At 37.1% G+C, this 18742-nt stretch overlaps 1 protein-coding gene across 1 annotated transcript in view; it reads left to right on the top strand.

The window, feature by feature from the left end:
* Positions 1–18742, top strand: part of MAP3K5 (mitogen-activated protein kinase kinase kinase 5) — a 92183-nt gene that overhangs the window by 58485 nt on the left and 14956 nt on the right. Inside the window, exons 12-21 of the mRNA XM_042810623.1 lie at positions 4614–4663; positions 9294–9389; positions 10448–10529; positions 12492–12625; positions 13528–13655; positions 14455–14591; positions 15231–15336; positions 16260–16417; positions 17089–17266; positions 18311–18331. Of these exons, the coding sequence (XP_042666557.1) occupies positions 4614–4663; positions 9294–9389; positions 10448–10529; positions 12492–12625; positions 13528–13655; positions 14455–14591; positions 15231–15336; positions 16260–16417; positions 17089–17266; positions 18311–18331 (1090 nt within the window). The remainder of the gene's footprint in view (positions 1–4613; positions 4664–9293; positions 9390–10447; positions 10530–12491; positions 12626–13527; positions 13656–14454; positions 14592–15230; positions 15337–16259; positions 16418–17088; positions 17267–18310; positions 18332–18742) is intronic.

Below are 18742 nucleotides of genomic sequence, written 5' to 3'. Positions count from 1 at the left end.
GCTGGATACAGTGATCTCTAAAGGTTCCTTTCAACCACTACAATTTTGTGATTCTGTGATCACATTCTGGGATGCTTAGGAAGAAAAATGTTGGTAAGAGTGAAGACGGAACACATTTTTAAGGCCTTAGAAAAGGAAGGGAGCATGGAAACATAGGAGGGTTATATGAAGAATTGATAGAGGCCAAATCAGCTGGAAACAGAACACTGAAGGTAGTGTGTTTTCTAGAACTAGCACTGCTCGTTCTTCTGTGGCAGCATCCTTGCAAAATAGGACAGTAAAGGACCTATTTGCTAGGTGATCCATCCTTCAGCTTTTATTCATGTGCTTTTAAGAGAGAAGCATTTTTTTCTATGTGAGGCAGCACTAATTAGAATTTTTGTTAAAAGTTCATGAAGGAACAGAACTGAGCTGTGGCTGAAATAGTTTATTTTGGGAACAAACTGAGGTGTTTGCCTAGAATGTTCATCTGTAGCTCATTCTGGTCTACGTTTTCGCAGGTAGGTTCAGAATGTGAAAATAAAGTTAGAAGATAAATTTATGCAATTTCCAGAGAAAAACAGAATTAACCACATAATGAACAATGATTTGTATCAGTATGACAGAGTAAATCTTGCTGTTGTAAAATGTGTGTTCTGAAAGTACTTCTGTATTTAGAATTCAGTCAGTTTAGAAACTAGTTGTGCACATGAGTTCGTGTTTGTAGATATAGTGAGCTTTTTGTGTGTGTAATTCATATCCAAACGGGGCATTATGTTCTGATTAGGGTCTTTTGTACAGTATTGGGGGAACACAGGATTTTGTAGTCCTATGTTTGGGCTACTTAGTCATGTTCCTCTTTGAAGAATCCCTTAATATTCTGTTTTTGAATAGTATAAATCTTAGTCTGAATACTAGTGTAGGTTTCACAACTGACTCTTCACACTGGAAAGTGTTTCGAGTGTGTCATCAAAACCTCTACTAAAGCCTGGAGTGGAATAGCACTGGTGAAGCAGCAGTATGCTACTTTAGGTCATTGAGCTTTCACTCTGAATTTGTAGCCAGTTCATACTCATAACTTCTTTTGCTAACACTGTACTTATGCTAAATGATTATTTGCCATTTGCCTGATATTATCTTTGATGAGAATCTCGGTATCTCTACATATTTTCTTTAGGCAAAACAAGTAGGACTGCTGTACTGGCTGCATGTGACATCTCACTGCTTGTATTCCAGTTTGAGTTAAACTTACTTGATCATATGTACTCATATTCCTAAAAAGCTACTTGATGGTGTGTTAATATTCCTTGTACTTACAGGGATGTTTAGCTTAATGCTTTCAGCAGTAGCTTTTCCCATAGCTTTGTCACTTGGCTGCCTAATCATCCTATGACTGGGAGAAAGATCTGGTTGTATTCAGTCTGTATCTGTTCAGCAGAAAAATATTTTGGTTTTCTGGGGTGTAACTGGTGCTTTACAGTTTTGTTTCTGTTATTGTGAATTTGTTTTATTTTATTTTATTTTATTATTTTTTTTTTTTTCCCCTGATATTCTATTGTAGCATTTAATACTTCCCCTCCCCTGACCCCCTTCTGATTTTGGCAGCACATCTATGTATTTTCTGCACATCACTGTTTTCCTACATTTGCTGCCCTACTGATGATCAGTGACAATAGATAAGGACAGCTTTTGATGCACTCGCTGGTTCTTCTGCTCTGGCCTTACTGTAGTGAGCTTATACAGTGTGTTAAGAGCTGATGGGTATGCAGTGCAGGCATCTCTGCCTTACAAGCCATAACGTTCATTAAAAGAATGCAGTGGGCAATTTGTTGGTTAGAAGTTCAGCTGTACTGTCATAATCTGTTGTTAAAATTTTGTCAGAAAGCATCAGAATCCATCAGAAACTTCAAACGGAGAAAAGGTACAAGAAAAATTTGAAGATACAATGTAACTGGTGAATATAACTAGTGTAGCATTTGTCTCTGCTGAGAGACTTCGTGAACTGGATGGATGTATTTCAGCCCACTGTAGTGAAGAAGGCTCTTTCTTTGGACCTTTCAAGGCTGATGACAGGCCTTGTAGGAGCTGATTAACAAAGGCCAGCTGTCCCAGCTACAAGGATAGAAGAGACAGCTGGGTTTGGAAATGGCTTCAGCTATATGAATTTGATCTACCTAGCAAAGGTCTGTTTAAGTTAGAGCAGCTTATGCTTCAGATTTCAGTTCATTTAAAAAAAAAAAAAAAAAAAAAAAAAAAAGAAATTTTCTTAATTTTCAAAATGAAACCATTGCTTTAAGAATAAGAATCGTGAGTTATCAAGCATATGAACTTCCCTTTGTGCACATAGAAGCTGAAATTCTGCTTCAAATACAAAATGTAACTTGTTTAAGCCTGCAGCTGGCAATTTGGTAATGAATAGGAGAATACCAGGATAAATAACAGGGCCTTTCTCTTTTTTGTCTTTTTTTTTTTTTTTTTTTTTTTTTTAGCAGTTTATTTTAATATTTCTTTCTTTAATAATGCCAAGTTTTTACATAGACAAATGCATATAAAAATCAGATGGCATTATGTTTTGTGGAATACACATTACCTTTGCCCTGCAGTTCTCTAATTTTAGCAGTCCCTTCCACATAGGGTTAGAGGAATGCAGCAGTGCTGTTAGCAAGTTTGAAATAGAACAGCCTGTCTCTGTTCCGTGTTGGCTTCTGAAACCATTTTGAGTTTTGTTTTGGGTGGTTGGTGGTTTTTTTTGCCTAACCCAAGAACAGATGCTGAATTTGGATAGCGTGCCTGATATGTTTACTCCAATGTATTCAAAACTTGGCAAGATCTTTGAGGGACATAGCTTTTATATTATTTCATTGCCTGAAAACTTCATTTGGTAAATGAAAGATATATGAATCTCTGAGAAATCAGTTGCATGTTGATTATAGGTAAAGCCCACAATACTTTGTTTCTTGCTGTGCTACTTACACATTTCTGCTTGCAGGATGTTTGTTTTAGATCATTTAGATATTATGTTATTCCCAGTGCAGGGAATTAGACAAATATCAATAGCAAAACTCTGGAAAAAGAGTTTCCAGACATGGAAAATTGAGAAGTAGCAGAGCTCGTATACAGTGTAAAGCATAAAAGAAGAACGCAGATACACCCTCCTTGTTAGCAGAGGGATTTAGTAGGGGATCTTTGTTCATACAGGAGAGCCAGGCAACTTGAATAGTACTTCCACAGGCACTTCGCACTAGCACTGGCTCATTTAGAATTGAAAGGTTACTGTAGTTACAGCTTTGTGCCTTACAGTTAGGGCTATGTGAAGTTTGCACGTATTTATCAGTATGTTGTGTTCAGCATTTTGCATTAGCCTTGCAACCTCTTTAATGAAATTTGAGCAGGAAGGAAAGAATTGCAGAGATAAAAAGACTGATCTGGTAAGCCTTACAGAACTGCTGTAGCTGAGAGTTTGATTTCCTCTCTCATTTCGTGCATATTGTACAACTATTTTGGTAGTGCATCTATTCTGTGTACTTTACCATTCCTAAAACAGGATATATAAAATACAGTAAATGCAATGCTTCCTTTGGGATAGACTTGATTATGTCTGTGTTTGACACTATGCCCTTATGCTATAAGTTGCCTTTGGCTGGAAATGTTTCCATACCTTTTTATTGCCCAGGTGACTAAAATGCTCAGTGCAGTTCAGCTCTGGAAACCAATTTCTTCAAATATGTTGCTCATGGGGTGGGTCCTAAGGTTGTCACACTTCCAGCTGGTATAGTTCCCCATTTTCCTGAAAGGTGAATGTTTTAATGTTTTAAAAGATATGAAGGACTTCTGATTCCTACAGTAAAATTTTATTAGAACTTAAGCACAGATCAACGTGATTGTCTGCTGAGAGAACTCAGTTCCGCCATGCATGACAGATCAACAGGTAAAAGATCTGAAAATAAATGAGGCCTGGCCCTGGGAGTTTGTGTAGGGTGTCTTCCAGTCTTGTTTACTGCTTCAACAGCTCTTAGGGATTTTAGTATGTTCTTAATTCTCTCTTCTGGATTCCTAGGCAAGTGGTCTCCATTTTGTTTCTTTGGACAGCTGGCCTTTAGATTTGCCCCTTCCTTGAGCAATTGCACCTCCATTTCAAGAATTTCCCATTTTACTCTCCAGCATCGGTCAGGCTTCCTGCTTTGTAGTGCTCTCAGCCAATTATTCCTGTACACAGAGGACGCTGAATGTGTAGAATGAGCTCTTGTCATTCTCAGAGGTGGATTCTTTTTTTCCCCTCTCTTTCTGGAAGGTTGCACACGAAGCTGAGTTCAGCACCCAGGACAGACTGTATGGGCACACCCTTCTGATCTGCTAGTTTACTTTATTTCTAAAATAATACATTGTGTTTGCAGAATAAACAGTGAAGGAACAAACCAGCCAAACCTTCTTTATAAGCTTTTCTTGCTTTTTAGATGGAAAAAAAAAAAAAAAAAAATGCCCTGAAGAATAACTGTTGAGAAGTAGTAGGCTGTTATAATCCAAATATTTCTCTTTTGGTCTCTTGAGTTACATGTGAGAAGATATGCCTACTGGCTCTTTGTTTTCGTAAAGGAAGAGGGTTTCATTGAACTTTGTTTTTTCTTGTGTTACAGAAAGGTATCCATGAGTGGAACTTCAGTGCTGCGTCCATCAGGGGAGTAAGGTAAGTTGTTTGCCCTTTGTGCTTGGAAATGAAAAAAGTAATTGAGTCTCATGTTGAGCTAATGCTGTGAAACTTGGTGAGTAACAGACAGAATATTGGAGCTAAATATTGCAAGTACTTCTGGAGATGCCCTGCTTTGTGTGACACCCCAGGAGTCTTACTCTAGATTCAGAAATGACCACCTGCAAAGTTAGTTATGTAAAAAATAGAGAATATAATCCCTTAGATTTTCGAACTGATGCTTTCTCAAAGTTTGTTACCGCTTTATGCTAACTGAGGTTGAATTGCAATAACTGCTAACGTTTCATGTCATCTTGCTTGACCTGTGTCACATCCGTGAGATGCAGTTGTGCACTGAGATTCTGACATACTGGGAAACTGTTAACACAAGGAAGGCAGTCCTTGAAACAGGTTCTTGACAACTACAATATGTAAGCCAGGAAGTAATGCGGAAGCAAGCAGGAAGGATATGAGGAATCAACAAAGTTTTGCGGGTGGGGGACAGGTTAGTGTGCCTTTAAGTATCCTGATCACTCATCTCTTGTTGGGTTTTGGTGTGGATGTGTGTGGTTTTCTCTTTTGTGTGTTTGCTTATAGGTATGGCAGCAAAACTGTTTCAGAACATAGGAAGGGCAGACTGTCACTGCAGTGATGACAGAGTGCAGCAGAGCGGTGGATAGATCATGAAGTGAGCCCAGACTGAATGTAGTATTCGCTTCTGTCTGATAGGGTCCAGCCTTCTGATTTTTATCTGCTGAGTCTAAGAAACTAGTGTTCTGCTTCTGTGATCTCTTTAGATCAGATCTTCACCTTAGTTCCATTTATTTTTTCTAGGATCTGTCTATACTTGGGCTTCCTGTGGCTTTCCATTTTGGAGTTTGCATTTAGCATAATTTTAAAAAGGCCAGAAATCTTATATTCTTCAAAATAGTCACTGCTCTGTTCTAAGAATAACTGTTCCATACACACAAAGCTGTTGCTATGTCTGCAGTACATTTGTGCACAGATGGATGATTCTTTTTCCTTCCAACAACTAACTTAAAAAAAAACAAACTATCAATAGACACAGAAATTTAATCCTGTGGGATTCAGTTTATTTTAAGCCAAAATTGCAATGATATGCATAGTTCGGTGTGGTTTGGGTTTTGGTTACAGCATGTTTTTGTGTGCTTCTAAAAAAAGAATATGTGTATTTATTGCCCAATTTTGATATATTTTTTTGGCTTTATTAAACTCTGCTGTGGCTAGTGTTGTTTTGGTGTACTCTCCCTCATTCGTTATTTAAACTGTCAATAGTCATTTAATTTGTCTGCTAAGATTCCAATCTGTTCATCTGCCCTTGGAAAACTGTAAAGTGAGTCAATCGAGCCAAGAGTGAATTCTTTGAAGACTCAGTGTCTGCCTCCATGAGGGCCTGAAGGGGGAAATCTTTCATCTTACGCAGTTGTAAAACCAAGTAAATCTGTTTTTCAAGCATGCAGTTATCTGATTGTCATCTTTTTTCAGTATTTTTATATGATTTTCTTCCTGACTTTATCAAGGTGGATATTTTTGTGGGTGGAACTTCCTTCAGAACCAGACCTGCTTCTAATTTATTTTTGTATCCAGAATATTTTTCACTCCTTTGAAGCCCTAGATGTAAAGCTGTCTAGGAAGGGAAATTCCCTGCCCCATGAGGATTTTTTTTGCCCTTCTAGACTAAGAACCAGCTTTAGAAGCACAGTGTTAATGTAAGAGAGAGTCTTTGTACATGCTCCTGAAAGCTTTCTCAACAAAGACCCTTCTAAATATTTACCGTCTCTTCAGCCCTGCTGCCAAGAGATATCTGGCAGTGAAATGACTAATTTTTTAGGTAAATACTTCAAGTAAATAATTGAGAGGTCACTTATTCTGTGTGCTCTTTATCAACCAGTGCAATCAGCATCTCATTTCATGAGTAATGGAGTTTAGCGCTCAGGAGTTTCAAAGGAATTTGAACATAGTTCTGAATTGCACTCTACCTGCAGGAAGCCATTGTTACTGGGTTTATCTTAAAAAATAATGATAATAATAAAAATTTCAACTGTAACTGATTAGAATTTGTGTTCTAATGTAAATAAGTCTGCTTTCATTTTTTACCTTCTTGGCCTCAAATGCAAATGTTTTTTATTGAACTGGGCCAAGAAGCACTGTTAATCCTTAAAGGCTTCGTCAGAGCTTTTGGACCTCAGCTGCTTCCCAAAGGTGCTTTGCATCACTTTCTCCAGTTATCAAGGAAGCTCCCTAGTATTTGTCACATAAGCAAGAAGATGCCATCTATTTTTCATGTTTAAAAATGAAAACTTAAGTTGCGGGATGAAGCTGGTAGATGGATTACAAGTTGGAATCTCCTTGATATTCAGGACAAGCCCTGAACTGTGAAATATCTAAGTAATAGCTACTTGTGTTGTTTCCACGGGGAAGTGCCTCAGGGATCATGATGATAGATGTTGCATTAGAAACACAGTGACTTTTTTTTTTTTTTTCCCCATAGTTTAAGAATTAACAAGGATGTTAATTTTCCATCCTGACTTCACTGAACTTAGAATCTTATCAGGCTACTTAGTTGTTAGAGTGGAAGTTGTCTCCATCCTCATTTCTGAAAAACAGAAATATGCAAAGCTGCATTTCTGTGGTTTCTGCCAATGCTTGTTTTATCTGTTACTTTATCTAGAATTATCAGGAAGCAGTAGTTACAGAATTTGCAGTATTCGTCATCAGCTAATGGGAGTTCTGTATGCATGTGATTTGGGCCCAAGGCCATGTTGCATTGTGTTTCCCTGCTTGTCTTTTGAAACTTGCAATTTCAGCTCCAATTCTGCTGTCATAGAAGTTGGTGAGTGTTAGACATGCTCAATAACTCTGAAAATGAGATGTTTCCTGAGAAAGTTTATCCGATTTGTTTTTATAGCTTGATATTTTTTGTCTTCCTTTCTTCATGTTAATGACTTTTTTTTTTTCCAGGGAGGAAAAGAATGCATATAAACATTTATAAATATTCAATATTAAAAGCCTTATACCTGTATGAATTACCTTAGTGTACATGCTACGTTCTTACCCATTTATTCAGTACTGTCTTAAGTGGCTTTTGTATATGCTGTGTTAGTAAAATATTTCCATTCTCCTGGAACTTTTGATGAAATAGTAATATCCACATAAATAACTTCATATCTGTAGAATTTGTGTATATTCTCAAAAAATTTGGTAAATTAAGCCAGGGACAGTGACTGTCTTCCCAGATGTATGCATCACTTAGCACATAGGAATTTTTCTTGACAAAAATAGCTGAATGACAACACCTAAAGTGACTATACTGAAGGAGTGGTCAGTTTGGCTTGTCATAAGTAGCTTTATGAAATGCATGTGTCCAGTTTGACTGAAGAGCAGTTTCTTTACCAAAAGCTCTTGCAAGGGATATAAAGTAATGGAGTCATAAAAGAGAATCAACAGTCAAGCAACCATAGATGCATTAAATCTTGAAAACTACAAATATTTCCTGACATCTAAGAAAAAATTCTTTAGTGCAGTGTAGAATACCGTTCTGCTTTATTTTGCATAAATAAATAAATTAAAACCACAATAGATATCTTGATCTGACTAAAAATAGGTTGATTTAATTAGCAACATGGCTTTTGTATTGTATCTTGAGAATGATTATATGCAATCTTAATTTGTTCCAGTTTCAAATAGTTTTTAATATTTCCTTTAAGGAGCACAATAATTACTTATCCATTTGCTACATTATTATTATTTTTTTCAAATGTACATCTTGCAAAAGCTGCAGCCTACATTAGGTAGAATATTGACAACTGTGCCAGAGTCCCAGAGTCTGTACCTCTTTTGCTGAAGCATCTATGCATTCATAAGAAAATGGCATGCATATCTCTTCATTATATTTGTACTCCCATTTGTAATGGGTAAAAGCAAAAATGAAGAAGGGGGTAGGCAACACTGGCAAAGTTGTTTGTCTCATTTCTATTTTATTTATGATGCTGACCTAATTTAGACATGTTTTTCCATTATAATATCAATTTACCAATTCCTTATGAATCGATCAGAAATCTTCACGTTCAAGGGTGAGCTGTGGCTGATTTGTAAAGGGGAAAGAATTCATGATTTGAGTTCAAAGCTTTCTAATGTGAACCTGAAGTGATCTTTCATCCTGGCTTCGAGATCAGCATTTACCTAAATGCACTGGAGAAAAAAGTCTCATGTCAATAGAAATAATCCTGTTAATTTATCGTAGAAACATAGAATGGATTGGGTTTGAAGAGAACTTTAAGATCATCTAGTTCCAACCTCTCTGCTATAGGCAGAGACATCTCTCTCTAGGCCAGGTTGCTCAAAGTCCCATCCAGCCTGGGTGGAACTTTTGTTCCTACTTTTGCGAGTGCGATGTATGAACGAGGGGACAAAATGAATGACAGCAGACAGCTGAATGTGAACTTTGAAGATTTAAGAATGTGATTTCATTGTAAGGAAAGACTGTGGTTTTTCATGTTTTATCTGGTGCTTTCTGACAATACTTGTGTTGGTCTGTACGGTTTGACATAGGTGGCAGAACCCCAAATGCACTTTTCTAATAATGTGTTCTGCTTGGCTGTTCTTTCAGCATTTCGAAGTTTGAAGAACGGTGCTGTTTTCTGTATGTGCTGCACAATTCCGATGACTTTCAAATCTATTTCTGCACAGAAGTTCATTGTAGAAGGTGGGTCACAGTTATTTCAAAAACCACTCTATGCTGAGGTATGCAGTGTCTGTATGTACAGCAGGGACTGTTTCAGAACTGTGGTTAGAGTTGGTGACAAGTGAGGATGCTCAAATCATCTTTTATGTGAAAGCATAGGACTCCCCCAGAGATGCATGAACTTTGGAGGGTCAAAACACAAATTCAGACAAATAATAGAAATGCATAATTACAAACTTTTTTTTTTTTTTTTTTTTCCCAACAAATCTTGGGGTATTATTTCTCTATATTTGTCATATTAGGGCTTATTACAAGTATGTGTTGTCCCCAGTTGAACAAAGCAGCCTAAACTTACAAATAGATTTTCTGCAGTGGCACTGTTTGGGGTAATAATGGTCCAGGAGAGATGGTGAAGGTTTTTGCTTTACTGTAGTTAAAATTTTATTTCTTATCACAAACAAACAACCTTGATGTCCTGTATGTTACTATCATGATTACATAAGTATGATCATATAAATAGCCCTCCAACAAAGTTGGCAAGTGTTTGTTGCACAAAGTTTCTTACCTGCTCTATGCTGTGCTTCTGCTCTGTAAGCTTGAGGTCTAAAATCTTGAATTAGTCCCAAAGGCATTCCTGGAGAACATGTCTTGTATATTTGTACTTAAAAATGCTGCTACCATACCAAACATCACTGTGTCGCTTCAAGGTAATGAACATGACTACCTCAAAGATTAGTCCCTACCTTGTCTTCTCATCAATTCTAGTCTGCATAAGTTCTTCTACTATTTTTCTTCCCATTCGTGTTTTGTCATTACTCGGAAGATAAGACAGAAGAGTGCTTTCAAAGAAGGACAAGCCATAAGTAATAGTAATACCTTCATTCATTCATTCTTTTATTTATTTGTTTGTTTGTTTGTTTATTTATTTTGCAGGCAAGCTAACTTTTACACACAATTTTTGCTTATTAAAATCTTCTGGTTCGTTCAACGCTTTAGTGAGATGCACTCCCGATATCCCCATGCAGTCTTGAGTATGTGGTTGCATTTTTTTTATATTTTGTTTTACTTGCTTTCAAAAGGTTTTTTGACATGGTGAACAGCATCACTGAAGAAATAGGGAAGTCTACAGAGGAAGGAGAATGTGATGGAGACTCCCTGGAGGTAGTTATTTATTTTAGCTTATTTTCAAAGCATCATTTCAACTATTTTGAGTTTCTAGTAGCTTGACTGAAGGAAGTAAAATTACTCATCCCTTCACTGGAAGAAGTCAGACAAAAATACAGTTTACAAAATTTTGTCATCTAATCTTTATAAGTTAATGATTTGTCGTAATGCTCATTTCTAGGTTTTATAACCAACTTGTATTTCAGTTATCTTACTCGCTTGAGGAAGTGCTCAACCCAAGTTCTCAATAATTGCAGTTATTACAGAGTGATTCTTGCTATAGTTACTTTAGGGTGTAGTCATAGTCAGGCAATATTAGCATCTGTTTAAATTTGAAAGGTTGTTGTCTATTTCATGCATCACTGCAATTGTGTACGATTACGTTATTGGCAGGACATCTGCACAACAAACAAGGATGTAATTGTGGTAGGGGAAAGCTTGTGCATGCTAGTTACAATACGTATGGGCAAACATGGCAATGAACTGCAAAAACTAATCAGATAATCTGCTGGGAGTCAGTCATTCTTCCCTTAGCTCTCTAATGCACACTGAATCTTAGAATCATAGAATCACGGAATCATAGAATGGCCTGGGTTGAAAAGGACCTCAGAGATCATCTAGTTTCAACCCCGCTGCCTTGGGCAGGGTTGCCATCCACTAGACCAGTCTGCATCCAGCCTGGCCTTGAATGCATCCAGGAGTGCCCTGCTCCTGCTCTCTCATGCATTAGCTAAGTCACAGCTTGCACAGTATGCGATCACTTGCTGTATTCTCACCTTGATTTTCTCTGTGATCGTACACATAGTTGAGAAGTGAATAGAAGGCCATTAGGTGTAATGCAGTACTTGGTGTTTAGACAGTCTTTTAGGTGGCAGGAAACAGGGCAAAATATTTAGGACTGTGTACTAAAGTTGTAGAGACAACCAAAACTAACTGAAAAAGTCAGTATTGTATAATGAAACCAGCTCTCTGTTCCAGTTTTCATGTTGGTGTTTTCATAATACATCTCAAATTGGAGATGGGACAAATAGAAACCTCTAGAGAGGGTTGTGGGATAGTAAAATGCCCCAAAATGAGAAGCCATGGGTACCTAATAGGTTTATTTTAGCAAGAAAAAAAGCAGAGGGTCACGTGTTTACAGGGTGTAAGTATCTTTACAAGGAAAACTGCTGAAAATTAATAGATTCTTTCATAAAGAAAAATATAATGAAATAAAGAAATAAGTTAGAATTAGAGGCATGACTTTACCCTGAGAGTAATTAACTGTTCAAACATTACTAAAAGAAGTAGCGGATTCTCTGTATCTCAGCAGATACAAGCTCCTGGGCTAAGCATGAGAGCAAGGAAGTGAAATTATGTCTGTGTTACACAAGAGGACAGATGGGATAATTGAGTGACTATTTCTGGATTGTCCTTAAACTCTTCGAAATTTTAATTCAGCTGAAACCGTGTAACTATGCACTGCAATAATGACTAACCTTCATTGGCACATTTTGCTGTCTGACCTGGCCAGGTTAGTTTTGTTGGTTTTGGAAGATGTGGTCAGGTCAGGATAGTGTCTGGGATAAACTGTGTCCTGCCTTGATTTGTGTGTCTGTGGAAGCTGAAGTTTTCAGCTGGGTGCAGAGTGCCCTCTGTTGTCTTCCGCTGCCTTTTCATGGCCTGCCAGCAGAGCTGCAAGTGCTATTAAAAGATAAGAGTGTAACTATGAAGAACAGGTAACAACTAGCTCAGCTTTTCTTACACTTACCTGGAATGGCTGCCTTAGAAGCTGAGGCTTTCCATAAATTCAGTGGAGAGATATAAGCACATTGGTACGATATCCAAGTTGCCGTCTTGAAGTGTTTTTCCACTTCTCCGTGGTCCACAGAAAGGAACTAGTATGCTAGATGCCGTTGTTGTGCACAGAGTCAGATTAATTAAATCTTATCCCTCTGTTTCATTCATGTTTGTTTTCAGTATGACTATGAGTATGATGAAAATGGTGAGCGAGTCGTTCTGGGGAAAGGAACTTATGGCATTGTGTATGCAGGACGAGATTTGAGCAATCAAGTCAGAATTGCTATTAAAGAAATCCCAGAGAGAGACAGCAGGTATAGTAACTGAATCTTGTTCCAAATTTTGTGCATTATGTGCTCTCATTAAGCAATTGAGTGAACCAGTTTGCTGATCAAGAAATATCTCATCTACAGTGCTGCCAATAAATTGTGGTATGAAATGATATTCTCTACCTCTCTAAGTAGACATATCCAAATTGTGGAATCACTTATGATTGCAACAACTGAGAATTTGCTTTCTGGTTTTTGGCATGTGTGGTTTGTAACGTTTTTTCTTTCCAAAAGAAACGTAAAACAGAACCTCCCTCAAAGGCCTTATGAAAGCCCCATCTTCTTTACGTGTATAAGCATGTTCTTATAAAAGAACTTTTGAATTTCATAATTGGCAGAATTCTTTTAAACTCTGATCCTGAATTGTTGATAAAGACATTTTCTTTTGCTGTTTGTGCGTGTTTTGTTAGAACACTCCTTAACACTAGAATGTGGAATGATCTTTTTGCCCACACTTGGTAACGCAGTGACTTTGTACGTACAATACCCCACTTCATCTATAAAAGTTACCATGTAAAGGCCAGATGTGTGATCCCCATTGCAGTTGTATATCCTGAAGTTTGTTGTGTGTGGCTTCTTGAATATATAATTTCCACAAATATTTTGAGAAGTCTAAACATGATTTTTTTTATTTTTTTTTTTTTCCAAGTGGAACTGAGTTTACAAAAAAAAAAAAAAAAAAAAAAAAAAAAGCAGTGAATTATTTCTTTTACTCTGTGGTGATTATAACCAGCAATGCCAAATGTGTTTAACAGATAATATTGTATTCATAGTACATCGGAGTAAATGTGTTTCACAGGACCTAAAATAGAACTAAACAGCTACATTAAACTCAAGACTTTCTTCCTGAAGCTCAATATTGTATAAATTCTTTAATTTCTTTCTAGATACTCCCAACCTCTGCATGAAGAAATAGCCTTGCATAAGCATCTCAAACACAAGAACATTGTCCAGTATTTGGGGTCTCTTAGCGAGAATGGTTTCATTAAGATATTCATGGAGCAGGTGCCTGGTGGTAAGTTATGGAGGCTGGCTTGGTACCTTGTTTGTTTCTTAAGGTTTTGAAAATAAAAGAACCATCACACTGCACTAAGATACACCATATTTCCATGAAACATCCTTTAGTTTCTCTTTCTTGAATTAATGAGAAAAAAAAAAAATCTGTAAGGGTTTTCAAAGCATTTGAATCCTCTTGATCAGGGTTTAGGTAGGATGTGCTTCAGATACAGCTCAGATCATTGCTGTGGCAGGTGATCAGCAGCCATCCTACTAAGGAATGCTGTATGTAGTTAGCCTTAGGTAGCTGAGCCCCCTTCAAGTATGGAACACAAGAGGATTGTGGCTGGTGACTGTTGCTTCTGTTTGATTAGGAAGAACCTACAGCAGCCAGACGTAATAAAAACCTCTTTTGCTAGATTTGGCTTTTTGAGAAGCTGTGGATTCTGAGTATATAAATAGGTGAAAGGTGCATGTGAACACCAGGCCTTTTTGCTGTTTCACAACAAAGCTCTTGAGCAACTTCTCCCCAGGCATAAGAGAGAGATGAGCACGTTTGTTGCACAGTTTCCAGTCTGCCTGCTTGAGAGAGCATGTATTTCTATGCTGCAGCTAAGACCTGTGGAGATACTTACTCTCTTTTTAATTAGTGAGGCAGGTGATGATGCAAGAAAGTATTTCCAGGAGAGCTCTTTGGTTATAGAAGAGGTACCTACACTTATTTTGGATTGCTCCTTGTTACTTTGTTTATCCTTTGGGAAAAAGGTAGGGTTAAATTTGGTTTTACTCTCATTTTTTTTCCCTCTCCAAATTTACAGGCAGTCTTTCTGCTCTTCTACGATCAAAATGGGGACCATTAAAAAATAATGAGCAGACAATTGGCTTTTACACTAAGCAGATTCTGGAAGGATTAAAATACCTCCACGATAATCAAATAGTGCATCGAGACATAAAGGTGAGAATTTGCTGAGCTTAAGCCTGGTGGTGTAACTATATAAACTATTTATTTGTTCTGTAATTTAAAAGCTTTTTCCTGAAAGCTATTCATTGTCACGGACCTTCTCTGCTATTCCATGGGTTAGGTAAGTGAGCTGTTGTAATTCAAATCTGCACGAACAGAGTGTTTTGTTTTGTTCAGGAAAACTGACAGAGATGCATCAAATGTGAGAAAGCATGTATTTTTGCTTCTATTTTCAATGATATGATTGAGCTTTCATACAAACATATCAGAAATAACAAAGACTGTGAGTGAGGATATCAGCAGCTTATTTTCCAAGGAGATTCTAGACTTGCAAAGGTGTTTGTTTTTTTTTGTTGTTGTTGTTGTTGTTGTTCTTTTTCTTAAGATGTTTTTCACAGTACTATTTAAACGGATTCTTGTAGGTGGAGATGGTCACTTTGCAAAGAAGTTTCTGATAATGGCATTACATAAGGCAGGATTGCAATTGATTACTCATTCATCATATGCAACAGAGCCTAAGGAAGTAATTTTTGCTTACAAAAGAGTTCTAAAAAAGCATTCTAGAAATAGGTGATGCAAGAAGTCTTAAGATGAATGGAAAAAAATAATTACTCTGAATGTTTTGTTCCTCAGGGTGATAACGTGCTTATCAACACTTACAGTGGAGTGTTAAAAATTTCAGACTTTGGAACTTCAAAGAGACTCGCGGGAATCAATCCTTGTACTGAAACTTTCACTGGTATGTTTCCAGGAGAGATTCTTTCCTCACTCCAGCTGTGAGCATAGGGTCAGATTCCATAGCCACTTAACTTTCATTGGCTTAAGATCAATATGGAAGGTCGCTGCTAGAACATGCTCATTTAAGGCATATTAAATTGTGAGCTGCGTACTGTTCAGAGAGAATACTGTTTTAGAAGTTCAGTTTGAGACACAGCATTCCTCTACAACAGAAGAGCACTGTCTTTCCTCTGTCATATTTGAGTGTCTCTTCTGTGCACATTGCTTCTTGTGCTGACCTAGAGGTAACAGTTTTTCCCTTCTGTTGCTGGGTTGGATATCCTGGTATCTAGTACAAGGCCTGTCATTAACTTAATCCTCTTTCTGCTTGATAATTCAATTTGGATTTACTGTGGTGCCACTGCAGGATTTAAATGGTTGCTCCAGGTGAAAAATGACCATTATTTTAATTCTTTTCCTTGTTAAATTTCTGTTCTGAATGCAACAGAATGCAGAATGCTGTCAGGATGATTCCCTTCAGAAAAAGCATTCATAATGCATGCTGAGTTCCCTACTACTCAATTCAGAGTAATCTTCCTTATTTTATTCTTAATCTACGCATAGAACAGAGTAAAAATAATAATAATAATAATAATAATTATATATATATATGTATGTATAATCTATAATCTTCTGTGGACATTGAAAAGAGATATTGTCAGATTAGTACATGATATCAGATGCTTTTAGCACAGCTAATATTTTGATTAGTATTTTAAGTTTCATGTCGAATGCATCTGGAAACTTCTAATTCTTGTTTTGAACAATAAAGTACTTCTGTTAACTCTCCTGATATCATCCACTGCCCTCTTATTTTGCTTGTCTTATGTAGATATTTGTATTTTTTATGCACCTAAATAACAAAGATGGATGTGTTTTAAACAGGTACCCTTCAGTATATGGCACCAGAAATAATTGACAAAGGGCCACGTGGTTATGGGAAGGCTGCGGACATCTGGTCTTTGGGATGCACGATAATTGAGATGGCTACAGGGAAACCCCCGTTTTATGAACTGGGAGAACCACAAGCAGCTATGTTTAAGGTCAGACATCTTCCTTGTATGTCTCATGCTGGTTTTTATAAACACAGGAAATCTTGTGACTGTTTTGGAAAGGCTGGGATTGGAAGGAAGAAAAGATAAAGAAAATAGTTGGGTAATGAGGATGCTAAGAAGAATGAGCTGATTCATCTGAGTGCGAGTGCGGGGTAGTTTTGAAGACAGTAATGGAGCAGCTATTCACAAAGGAAAAAAAAAAAAAAGGCTGAGAAAAGCAGTTCCAAGTTCTCTGCTTTGCAAAGCTTCTCTTGGGAATTGTATTTTTAAATGTAACAGAATAATCACATAGTTTGTAGTAATTTTGTTCCTTGAATTAATCAAGTACTTACACAAAGATAATATGAAAACTCAATATGCAACTTTTACTATCCGAAAACATTTTGATCATAAAATCATAGAATGATTTGGGTTGGAAAGGACCTTTAAGATCATCTAGTTCCAATCCCCTGCTGTAGGCAAGGACACCTCCCTGTAGACCAGGTTGCTCAAAGTCCCATCCAGCCTGGCCTTGAATGCTTCCAGGGAGGGGGGCATTCACAACCTTACTGGACAACCTGTTTCAGCTTCTTACCACCCTCATGATGTTATTTAGTATTAGAGAAAATAATAATGCAAGCCATTGTTCTTTTTTTGTTCTCCCTCTTTATTTATGCCAGGTGGGAATGTTTAAAATCCACCCAGAGATTCCTGAGTCCATGTCTGCAGAAGCGAAGTCGTTCATACTGCGTTGCTTTGAACCAGATCCTGATAAACGAGCTTTTGCTCATGAGCTCCTCGTAGATGAATTCTTGAAGGTTTCAAGCAAAAAAAGAAAATCCCCATCAAAACTCTCGGGTAAGGAATTTCTGTCTCATAAATGGCATTGTTGCCTAAAACTGGTGTTTCAGTCTTTAAGATGAAGACGGAAGATCTCCATCTCAGGTGAATGTTCAGTTGTAACCTTTTGTTCCAGCTGCAGAAAGATTGTTATAGCTGAATTTTGCTAATGTGTTGTCGGAGGTGATTTATATAAATATGTCTAATAAGGTTTAAGAATAAAATTAGAATGGTTTCATTTAAAAGGGTGAAAGATTGAGTCCAGCTGTTTAAACTACTTGGAGACTGACCTGAAACATGTCGTTAAGAGTCATTTTGATAATGCTCTTTAAACACTGATAGGCATGGGGTGTCAGCTCCTCCTTCCTCTCTGTTCCAATGTCAAGCTACCAGTCGGTAAAGAAGCTTTTGCTAATGTCTAGTCTGAGCCTCCCATGGTGCAACTTTGAGCTACTGCCACATATCTTGTCACTTGGTACCAGGGAGGAAAGATAAGCAGTTCCCTCTTCACTACTCCTAGAAGTTTTTATCTGTTTGTTTATTTTATTTATTAAAAATCTGTGTATGTTTTCATTCAAAGAATGTTTCCAGAGAGTGCATTTTATATAACGTTATAGCATAATATTGAGCCTCAGGAGTGTTTTATATGAGCAAAATGATCTTTGTCTATAGCAATCTGTATAATTTTTTTTTACACACTCATTTCCTGCAGTGTTCTAAATTATGGAACGTAACTAAGGAGTTTTGAGAAGTTGAATTAGGGCTTTATGTATTTTATGTTTGCATATATGAAAAATATCCTCTATATAATTTGAGCATTATACCAAAAAGAAGAAAAAGTACCATGTAAAGAGATGGTATTGGATGAGGACTTTTCACATACTTGGTTTCTTGGTTTTTTTTTTTTTGGATTCAAATTCATTTTAAATGGCAATAAATCATAGTTTTGAAGTAAGAATTGCAGCTAGGAGCATCCAGCTAGTCCATAAAAATTAGAAGTGAGTGCTTTTTTTTCTGTGTTGTTTTAGCATTATAACTTTTTTCTTTACCTTTCTCCCACAGTTCTTTCAGCTAACACAAATGGTGAGTTTTAACATACTTTCTTAATCAGAGCATAAGTAAGCAGATACTGTGATTATCACTTGTTCTGGTATGATTTCTCACATTAAATCCTTGCAAAGAGAGGTGGGCACAACTATGAAAATAAGTGACCCTTCTCTGTTAGAAAACTCTAATTCACTGTGCAAAATAAAAATACTGCAGTGCTGCCTTGGCTGAACTGTGGCAGGTGGGTGATGTGGGCTTGAAAAATGGGGTTATTATTTGTTACAGGACCCCTTAGTAGGAATCGGAACAGAAAACAAAAGGGCTGTTTTGTTTTAACAGAGCCAAGGTTTGTGGAAAAGGATATGTAGAATTTAAATTATTAGAATGTGGGTGTCTGGCTTAACCTATAGAAATGCTGTTACTGATCAGAGTGCATACTAATGATAC

Source organism: Centrocercus urophasianus, unplaced genomic scaffold, assembly GCF_019232065.1.
Source record: "Centrocercus urophasianus isolate 14NV4802_14NV808 unplaced genomic scaffold, USGS_Curo_1.0 seq_10, whole genome shotgun sequence".
Classification (NCBI taxonomy): Eukaryota; Metazoa; Chordata; class Aves; order Galliformes; family Phasianidae; genus Centrocercus; species Centrocercus urophasianus.
Note: the sequence above shows the minus strand (reverse complement) of the source record. Positions and strands in the feature narration are given on the sequence as shown.